Source organism: Buceros rhinoceros, unplaced genomic scaffold, assembly GCF_000710305.1.
Source record: "Buceros rhinoceros silvestris isolate BGI_N320 unplaced genomic scaffold, ASM71030v1 scaffold27264, whole genome shotgun sequence".
Classification (NCBI taxonomy): Eukaryota; Metazoa; Chordata; class Aves; order Bucerotiformes; family Bucerotidae; genus Buceros; species Buceros rhinoceros.
Genome location: NW_010409513.1, coordinates 46,707 through 57,598, shown reverse-complemented (window position 1 = coordinate 57,598; position 10,892 = coordinate 46,707). Strand labels below are relative to the sequence as shown.

Here is a 10,892-nt window from a genome sequence, read left to right as displayed (position 1 = left end):
GCCTCCACCCTCCAAAACCTCCCTTTTATCATCAGGTTTCCATTCACAGCAGTCGTGAAGTCTTTTTCAATAAAGCAGCATGTAATAGAGATTACCACATGATCCTTATGCAAATATCAGACGTATTCATTATAGGAACAACTACACGATTTTGTCTCTCAGCCATGTGCAATATTGTCTCTGGTGTGCAAGGAGAGCAGCCCTAGGACGTGAGCTTCGAATAGCTTGGGGGAGAAAACCGACGTCTCAGGTACTTCAGGACGTAAAGGGGAAGGCAGCTCACCAGAGTGATGACAGTGACTTTCCACAAGAACGACAGAGTTGCAATGAAGTAAACATCTGTATAAAGAAAAGAGGGCAAAGTCAGTGAAGACGGGATGCACGTTCTGGAAAGAGGTGCAGAAAAGCAATAAAATCTACCAGCTTCTTAAACTGCCTCACCTTCTGCACATTCAAGTTCGAAGCTCACACATTACCCGGTTCCTCACTCTCCTGCCCTTCTCTTCCAAAAAAGATAGAGCTATCTGCACAGCACGCTCCAGCAAGGCATGCAGCTCCCTGCAGGAACGCGCCTATACAAACCCCATCGGAAACAGGACTATCCATCTCCAGGCAGCACAGAGCTTCCCTTAAATAGAGTACTTGTCCTCTGACTCTGGGAGCTGCCCTCTGCTACTTCACTGGTACTCCAGTAAATGCATCTCTTGAAGCAGCTTTATCACTTCAGAATCTTTGCAAATAATAGCTGAAAAATTAGTTGAACAGTTGAAGCGTTGTTCCAAATGAAGCTGGTACACCCATATGCAAGAGCTACAGATGTAGCCCACACAGAGGTTATCCTCAAGGTCTTCAGTTAGCAAAGAGCTTTATGAAAGAAGTAGTGACATCTTGTGGTCCCTGAATGAACACCGGAACAAACCCTACAGATAGAGCTTCTGGGGGAACCTGGGATTTCACCCTTTTTACTTTAGCCAGGGAAAAAGATTAGCTGTGCTTCAGGCAACTAGAAAACCCCCAACAACAAAACCCACATGAGAAGAGACCCAATGAAGCAGATAAAATAAGGAAGTTTTAGGAGGCAGCTCCTTCACCCAGTTAAAAGATGGAATCTTTCAAACCAACAGCAGAGGCTTCAATCTGTAGTCTCAAGTTCAGTTACTGCATGGAAATAAAAGCCACTGTTAAATATGACAACCGATACACGGTGGAGCTCTGAAAGTATGGATGAGATCCATGAGGCAGCACACAGTCCAGTGATCACCTTTACCTCCCCTAGGGCTTTGCTATGAGAAGGAACCATAAAATACCTTTAGAGTGCCTTCAAATCAAACAGACCTTGTTCTGGTCAGTTGGAGTAATTCTTGCTGGCTCTTTACAGTCCTGTTACTGTTCAGGTCATAAACTACCTGACTGGAGAAAAGGCATTTAACCTTACCAATAAACTCATGTAAGAAGACCAGAGAAGCTATGTAGCAGGAGAGACTAAGTAGCTCAGCCACTATCATGAGCCAGTGCCACGTCTGGATCGTCAGTGCCACCATCAGTAACTCAGTGAGAATCAAGGACGTGAAGGAAATGGCCACAATGTGGACAAATTCGGATTCGAAGAGGAGGAGCGCTCCATACATGATGATGCTACCTGCAAGAGAACGGAACATTTGGGTATTTTATTAAGACACCAGTCTAAGCTCTAAAACCCACTGCTAGGTCTTGGAAAGGCTGAAACATAGTCATGTCTTGAGACTGTTTTTCATGCAACCTTCTGAATGTAATGACAATGAATCACTTACTATTTAGGAGACAGAACTGATGAGGAGACAGGGAAAAGTTACAGCAGAGGTGCCTAGACTTTTATAACAGTCTATCATATTTGTAGACACATGGAAATAGGAAACAAATACACACTGTTTTGGCAACTGGAGATTTCTAACATCTCAAAACTCCATCCTCCCAGAAAAGCAGTTGGTCACTACTCAGAAGCTAAAAGATATCAAATACTTCTAAAACCTACTGCATTGCCTCAGTGCCCAGGTGGAAGCGAGGTGCTGAAGAGCTCACTGGGTAAGTTAGCCTCCCTTAGCACTGCTTTGGCCAAGGTCTCTCCGCTTTACACACTCTCCTAAGAGGAGTACGCATTAAAGCACTGCTAATGATGCATTGTTTTGTGCTCCTATCCTGGCTCACAAAGCCCCGCACGGCCACCTGCACAAATAACTCATGTTAGCAGCATGAGTAATCGGCACCAACATCCATCACACTAGGCTAGTTTCGGAAGGGAAAACCTGCGAGTGACTAGAGCTCAAGCCACAAAGATCAAATCCAGCTGTGAACTTTCCAAAATTTAGGACTGCTCAAGTTCTCGGTCAGGCTCATCTCTGCTAGCAACTAGCCCGATTGTTTGGCCTCCTGTTTTCTAGTTATTTAAGCACATCAGAAGTGAAGTCACTTTAACCAAATACTGTAACCAGATAGTGGTCTTAGCTCAAGAAGAAATCTTTCCCTCAATGCATCACCCTCTGGCTTTAGCTTTCCACCACTTGCGAGTCTTCTATAAATGCCTTGACTTCACCGTCACGCTGATACGGCAGCAGAGGATCGTTATCCCCGTCCTAGGGTTCTACCGTATTATGTTTCAGAACATAACGCTAACAGAGCTTTTATGTTCTTGGATTCAATCCCTTCTGAAGATGGTAATATCAATTAAATCAGTTAGAATTATCTGCTTATTTTGGCACATTTATTCTGATTCTTGTTGATAAAAGAGTTTTGGAAAACAAGCAATTTTGTCACAGAATCATTTTGCCATTTTAGCTTTATGGCTCCACGTTACATGTTTTTCACAATTCCCCAATTAACACTTTGTATAAAGTACTTGACTTTGAGGTTACTTGACAAAAAAAGACAAAATGAAAGAAAAGACCTTCTTAGACATAATACCCTAACTACTACATCCACTTTTGGAAAATGGATGCATTGTAATTAAGGCATTTGCTTAACTGTTTTAGCAGCCTAATTAGAGCGTATGGGATATGATGAAGAACCTGAGCTCTACTCCAGTCCTTCATTACAGATGGCTCTGAAGTAACCAGAACTATTGCCACTTCTAATGGACAGGCTTTAGACAAAACACACAAAGCTAAAGATTCTGTATTTTGCACTCTGACTTAACAACCTCTATAATCTACGGGTTTGAAAAACTTTTTCAAAAGAAGGGAAGAGTCACAAGCTCTACTTTACGGATGGAGCAATTAAAGCACTGACAGGAACTCGCACAAAATTACAAAGGATGGTCCCAATGGGAAGTGCTGGGATGCTCTGAATGTCTACATCTCTGCCCAGGACAGGGTTGACCAGTTGCTGTCAATATTTAGTTTTAGATAATTTCTTCCTTTGGTAACGCTACCAACGTATTCTGGGACAAAAACCAATATATATTCATTTTCCCAATCATCCATTGCTAAATTAGCTTCATGCCTTAACTTCCTGCAATACAAAAAAATTGATACTCTGTACTAATGAAAACATCTAAAGGCACAAGCAGAAGTTGATTTCTTACCTTGATAGATGCTTATTAAGACCCATATTAAAAATGTTTTGTATGATAACGGTCGTCCCTAGGAGGGGGAAAGAAAAGAAAAAAAGACATTGGGGTTTTATTTTACGAACATTCACTTACCAATCAACCCAGCAATTAATAACAGAGGACTGGAAGGTGACTTGGACAGAAAACAAAACAAATCAACAAACCCTGAGGTACTGTCTCTTTTTATCATTTTTCATAACGCACGACGGAGGCCTGGGACTGTGGAAGCTCACTGCTTGCACAGGACAGGACTACCTCGTCCTTACTGCACACACGATTAATTCAATGCAAAGATGTCTCATGAGTTTAGTCATTGTACTGTGAAATATAAGAAGCGTATGTATAATATATATGAATATATTAATATTATATTTCTAGACACATACACACAAATCACCACCATATTGAAGGCAGATAGATTTTTAAAGAAAGCATCTCCAGCCAACACAGCTATACCAGTACAAAACCCCGCTATGTTTAGACCAGGCCTAAGGATGGTTGAAGAATTAGTGGTTTATGACATAAGAGACAACGTACAAGTGAAACCAGATGGAGACTTATTCAGGCTGTTGGAAAAAACAGGCCTTGCTTCTGAGAGTATCTGTTTAACAGAAATCCTTGAGGGGAAGGATCTGCTGAAGACCCAGTCCACCCTTCCCTTCAATGAAGAAAGATGTTCCCAGTCTGCATAGCTCAGTTATTAAAGAGATTTTCCGGGGGAGAAAAAAAAAAGTAAACCAAGACAAGATTTACCTTCCTGATATTTCTACGGTCAATATTAAAGAAAGTTTTCTTTGTCTAAGGAGAAGGACCCAACTTTCATGCTAAGGCTACATAGATAGCACAGCAACCAACAAACCAAGCCTTCAGGGCCCTTTAGATCATCCTTAAGGCAAATTTTCTATGCAAGAAACTATGTGACAACCTCCTTCCTCCACCAAATAAGCATATGCCTTCCCCCCATCCACTTTTCTGGCTTCAGGACAGTGCCAAATCCCTGATAATTTCTCTTTCCCCTTTATTTTGGAACAAATCGGTAATATTAAATCCTTAGAATTTCCCACAGAATGGAACTTCTATGTCTCCAGCCGGTTTTAATAAATTGCATTTCATGTAGCGTTCAATAACAAACTGCCAGGAAATCTGATTGTGTCTGTTAATTTGTATTTGCCTTTAGAACCATTTGGCTTGAAAACGCATGATGAGATTCTGTATCTACTGGTAATGCATCTGACTTCACACATTTAGAGCTTCAAATCAAGACAGGGATCTTGCCTTAAACCAAAACAGACAAACAAAAGTCTCCCAACCTTAAGAAGATCTTTGTAGAGCTCTGGGTACAACATTGCAACTTCAGATTTAACATCCTTGTCCAGGACTAGAGAAAACACTGGAAACATCGTGTAAATTGTAGAGTACCTGGAAGGCAGAAGACCAGTAAACTACGTCGAGTGTGGATGATCAAACAGAAACGCTAGTCTTCAGAAAGGAAACACAGTATTCTTGAAGTGCCAAGTGACATACGCATACAAACTCGCAAAGGGAACATCCCAGAGTTTTGCACGTAGGAGAAACCTGCAGGATCTGCTTTTTGAATGGCTTTTGATTAGAAACACTCACACACAGATGGCCGGTTCAAGCACTGCCACTGGCGTTACAGGGTTATTAATGAAGCCAAGGTCAGACCTGTCCCCAGCCCAGAGTTTGCTCTATAGTTCAGGCTTCATCCTGTTTGCATCAGAAGGCAGTGGAGATTAATCTGCTGTTTCTTTTTTAACTATGTACTTGAAAGTCTATAAAGTCATGGGATTACAAGTGTAATCCTGGTATATTTTAGACAGGAACTGATCCCTCCTGTTGAAGAGGTTGTGGGTTGTGACATGTTTCTGACATGTCAAGATTTGGGCACCGGCTCTCACTGCGGCGCAGGCACCAGAGCTTAATGACGGTCCCTCTGCTTTTTACTAGGATCAAAGGAACAGATCCTGGAGGATGGCTTGAATCTCATGTTCTGAATGTTACAGACTGTCCTTTTGGAAAGGTTTCTAGAAGTGTTTGCACGGCCTCAGTGGCTTTGCTCAATGCAGAGGAGCAGAAAGAGGCCAAGAATTGCATCCATCTTCTGAAGTAGTGTTGTGAAACACGCGATGTCGAGATGTACGTGCCTTGCATGCTAACGAGCCTAAATCTATTCATTATGCACAGGTTTTCCACGCTATTAGTAAAAAGTGAGCTCTTACCCAATGATGAGAAAGCCTTGGTAGAGAGGAACTGAGGCAAAGTAAAATACTGATGAGAAAACAGCCTAGAAAAGAAAAGAAATAAAGCTTTTCAGGCATTAAGATGCTGCAGTAAAAGTAACAGCTTAAAAATATACACTGTTAAAACTGGAATGTACTTGCAGTGGGTTCTCCAAATTCCTGAAATGAAGACAGAAGAATGTAATATCAGCCCTTTTTATTCCTACGCAAACCTGGGATGAAAGCAATGTTTAACAGCAAACACTGGAGAGCTGAACTCGGAAAACATTTTGTAATGTAATTCCATAGAAAAGAACACAAAGAGTTTCCTCCAAAGCCCAGTGGTTTGATCAAAGCTGTCCAGATGTTGTGAAGAACAGGTGCGTACTTCTTTATGCCTGGATGATGCCCTCACAATGTAAAAAGAATTAACACTCACTAATACAAACTCCAAGGATTTCAAGATTAAATGTTTTTTGGGGTTTTTTTGGCCAGAAGTTATGGGTTTGTTTTTTGTACGTTTTTGTTTTTAGTTACAGAGTAAGCTAGACTGTTCCCCTAGTTTGATCGTTTGTCTATACACATCGCTCTTCCACATGTTTATTCTAAAAAGGGGAGACGGTGGAACTAGCCTTCTCAAAAATATCAAGTATTTTACTCAAAAAATACTCGGTATTTTCAGGGAATATATCAGTACACTATGGCGTGGAACTGAAACTCCCAAAGAATAACCTCTGTCCTTAACTGAAACTTTCACTCAAGTCACCAGGCTAAGAACAGAATCTGGCTCACGAACATCTCTTTCAGCATTCCCTGCCAACTTGGTGCACTGAGGCTCTGCAAACGAGCGCTGTAAACTTTGCTAATACCAAATCAGTTTAAGGTTCCCCTTGCCCAGGACAGGAGCAGGCCCCCTCCACGTTGCTGCGGTAAACTGCTGAATACTCGGGAAGGTCAATACGTGCTTCAGCAGCTGTGGTGGCACGGCTTCTGGGAACACTCCACAGCATGCCAGACGGAGCTGGCGGCAACCTCACTGGGGGCTGAGCCAGGCCCTCCTCAGTCGCTTAAGTACGGCCTTCGAATAGTGAGACCAAAGTTAAAACACACCTGAAAATCAGTGCACTTCCTCAGCAGAGGCCTTGAGAGCATCGCCCTGCTTCAGACCTTCAGTATTTCCCAGCATTACTCCACGACAGCGACAACACGCTGCATGAAAGCACCGTTTTCAAAGGGAGAATATTGTTTGTCCAGCTCCTGGAGAAGTTGCTGATGTTTGTCCAATACCAGGAACTTTCTTATGTGTTTTCATATCAAAGTAACAACCTCAAGTTCCAACCCATGAAAATTTTCAGAAGAAACAGTTGCCTCCAAAATTAAACACAGAACCATTACTTTTTGATTTGGCTTTTTCGCCTCTCCATCGGCAAAACCCTGCTGACAGCCCCTTTACCTGCATTGTACTGATGCACAGGCTCCTGTGGATCACGAACTGACTGAGAGCCGCAGACCGTTTGTAACTGTTCCTTCCGTGCACCATTAGTAAACGACCCAGATGTTTAAACTGAGTGATAGAGAAATCGGCTGCAAGCGATGCCTGTTTTCCTTCCTGTGCACAACAGCAAGAAAAAAGCACAGTGAGATCATTTCATTATTGGAAACACAGAAATTCCATATTATTATTTAGTTATCACTGACAGAATTTCCAAGAAAACTTGCAGTACATTAGATGAGGGAGATTATTACCTCAGCACTTCTGCTTCCACCATGGCTTTTAAGCAAAGAGCAAAAATAGGGAGAAAATTCCCATTTGAACCCTGGCCTCCAACTCTAAGCAACCCTCTGGATTATGATTCACACCACACGTTAACATGATGCTCGTATCAAGTCAGTTTTGAACACAAATTTTCATTCTCAACAGTTCGCTGAATTTTAAAGTTTTGACTTGCTGCAGAGTTCTTTCCACCGCCGCCAAACCCAGTCTTGTCACTCCAAGCAGCTCCCCATGCAGTAACCAGAGCTCTAACCCAGAGTTTGCATCCTAAACTAATATCAACAGTTTTTAACTGTACAAGTAGGGTATCTGTTATCAGAGTGATTATAACCCCAGCATCTGGAGCATCTACACGTGATTAGAAACTCCAAAATAACCATGATGGTCCAAATTCAGGGAATCTGCCAAGGACCAAATCCTGAACTGAGACTCTGTTAAACAGTAGTCTCCTTTACAGCCTAATCATCTTTCATGGTAAGGCTATCGGTCTGACGATTATTCTTGTGAAAACTTCTCACTTTCTTGCACAAATTTCTAAGGGTTCATTTAAGGGTTACTTGAGAACTGAATTGCCATAGAAATTTTTATTAAACACGAAGTAATCTCACCTTTCCTTCAACTCCAACACCACAGTCAGCCTCCTGAATCATGCTGACATCATTCCCTCCATCACCTGCAGGTCAGACAAACACCACCGGTAGTTAAGAAAAAGGGGCAACTTGCAATGGCTTTTGGTGCAGGCATCTGCACCAGACTGTAATAGTAGAAGAAACATTCAACTCTCTCAACAAAAGCAGGATTTTAAGTAGGAATTATGAATTTTAATTCCTAAGAAGTTTTGTTTTGTTTTTATTAGAGCCACAGGTCACTGATCACTTTATCTGACTTGTGGGTGTATCATTGCACCTACGACGCTGAAATAAAGCTCACATTAGACTAACAATAGCACTTTACCCGATCAAACTCAAGCTCTGTTTTGCAAATATACCCCCCCAAATATTTAAGTAGTTTGTCACTGAAGTTTCCACATGCAAAATTTCATCTTCTCAATCATCCCACAAAAACACCGTTCCCTAACTCAGCATTTCCGGATGTTATGAGATGACAGAGAACTGTTCACTCAAAAGAAGAAACAGTAAAGACACCATCCTACGTGGTCACTCCTCCCTGCGCGGCCCTTACCTACGGCACAGGTGAGTTTGCCGGTCCTTTCCTGCAGCAATCGCACGATCTGCGCCTTCTGCGTGGGAGCACATCTGCAGCACACGACAGCAGGGCACTGGCAAGCCAGCTCCATGAACTCACACTCGTAGTATTTCAGACATACCTAATTCACAGAGATCAGAAGCATCACCGATCCCCGTGCTATGGAAGCTTCTTTTAAAAGAATCCCAATTCAGTCACAGTGTTTTGGGGCTGTTCCTGAACAGCCTGAGGCACTTGGCACCCACCTCCAGCGAGTCGCCAGAAATAACAAGAGCACAGTCGTGTTTCCGGCGGAAGGCATTCAGCTCTAGATGGGCTTCTCCACGGTTAGTCACCTGGGGAAAAACATGGCAACTGAGGAAGGGTTTGCTTCAGTGGGGTGAAAAAACAAACAAACAAGTCTCAGAGGAAGCAAAAGTAACACAGACACTGACTTATTCAGGGCACACAAAACGCAGGGGATAGAAAGCTGGGTCAAAGGAGTAAAAATTTTCTGGGTATAGAGCTGGAAAACAGCTGTGATCTCAGCACCCCTCCTGACCCAGAACTCGGGGTCCCAAACAAGTCTTGAGAGAGGAGTACAGGGGTGTTACTCACTAGTCTGAATATATGGATGTCCTGTGTCCGTGTCACCAAATGTGCGTTCTTGGCTGTACACGTGGCTGTCTCTAGCTTATCCCCTGTCAGCATCCACACCTAAAATCCAGATATTTAATGTATTAAATACAAAACAACCACATCTGCAGGACATCTAGAAGAACCACCTGCCAGTTCAGGCGTATAAAAGGATTGTTAGAACACATATTCAAATTATTCTTCTAAAAAACCCCTATCTTAAAACAAGAAAATTCTCACAGATGAAAGAAAGCAAAGCTTTTAAAGAGGCTGAAATGTGAAAGAAGTTACAAACTATGTACAACATTTTTTCCACCTGCAATATTTCAAGATTCTGCTGATAAACCCACAAAACGCAAGCTAAAGAATGTGTATGCGTGTGTTAATGAGTCCCACCCCAGCTATTTCTTGTACGCTGAAATAAACGGGCCCTGCCGCAGAAAGATCCCTCATGGCCCTGCCTGAAATGCGGATGATGCAACTGGGGTTAGCTCACTGCTGATGTGTGCGTCTGGAACAGACGAAGTTGGTCTTTTTTTTTTTTTTAAATATACACTGCTGCTTTTATTTTGTGCTGGTGGGGGGGGGGGCAGTAGAAAGCAGTGTCAGCAGCGATACTCAGCAGCAATACCCTGTTCTAATCTGGCAGAGAATTCCCTCAACAGCGTAAATATATCAGAGTTTGGTGGTTTTTTTCCACTGGTGTTTTTATTCTTTCATGACACCACCCAAGAAAATTTAACAAAACCTAAAAACCAAACAAACTAACCAACCCGAAAACCTCACAAAGACTCACTTATTTGTTCAATAATCTGAGGCTGGAAAAAGATTTGATCTTACCAAGATGGTCCCTGTAATGAATTACAGGACTGCCCTCACTCTTGATTTACTTCTTGCATGCAATACCCTGATGAACGCACACTGCAAGGAGCGCTCAGAAGTGCTGCACTCGCTGTGTGATGACACGCTCCACACCCCGATACCAACTGCAGCCAAGGTGAAGAGAAAAAAATGAAACCGTGTTGAATAACTGGCTGGGACTACACCCCAGGGGGAGAAAGCCGCAGTGCTGCTAGGGAGCTCTGCCTGGTTCTGCCGGTCTCACTTCCCTGCTGAAGGCCCTGCTGCTTACGGGGATGGCTCCAAACAGAAAGCACTTCTGGAAGCTTGTCTCAAGCCTCGAATTCCACTTCCTACCTAAATTCCAAACACACAGCCCTGGCTTCTATTCAGAGCACGGCTCAAGAGTTTTGCTCACTTTGCAACCAGAACCTTTTACCTACATATCTTGCCTAAATCTGAACGTTTAGTCTGTTGGTTGTTTTTTAATTCTGTACGTCTGGGATTTGACTGACAAGTTTTCAGGGACAGAGAGAAAAAAACTAAGCAGTTCCCTCACCGCTAAGCACAGCTCACACTGTAGGTGTCTGAGTCTTAGAAAGTGAGTCCCCACAAAGCTGGAGGTGGGGAGGGG

General features: G+C 42.7%; 1 protein-coding gene across 1 annotated transcript in view; it reads right to left on the bottom strand.

Moving 5' to 3' along the window:
- Positions 1–202: 202 nt before the first annotated feature.
- Positions 203–10,892, bottom strand: part of ATP9A (ATPase, class II, type 9A) — a gene marked incomplete at its 5' end in the record, with an annotated part of 47,904 nt that continues 37,214 nt past the window's right edge. Inside the window, 10 exons of the mRNA XM_010135259.1 lie at positions 203–339; positions 1,436–1,639; positions 3,557–3,614; positions 4,894–5,002; positions 5,824–5,888; positions 7,277–7,432; positions 8,206–8,270; positions 8,780–8,924; positions 9,049–9,138; positions 9,401–9,499. Coding sequence (XP_010133561.1) covers positions 203–339; positions 1,436–1,639; positions 3,557–3,614; positions 4,894–5,002; positions 5,824–5,888; positions 7,277–7,432; positions 8,206–8,270; positions 8,780–8,924; positions 9,049–9,138; positions 9,401–9,499 — 1,128 coding nt within the window. The remainder of the gene's footprint in view (positions 340–1,435; positions 1,640–3,556; positions 3,615–4,893; positions 5,003–5,823; positions 5,889–7,276; positions 7,433–8,205; positions 8,271–8,779; positions 8,925–9,048; positions 9,139–9,400; positions 9,500–10,892) is intronic.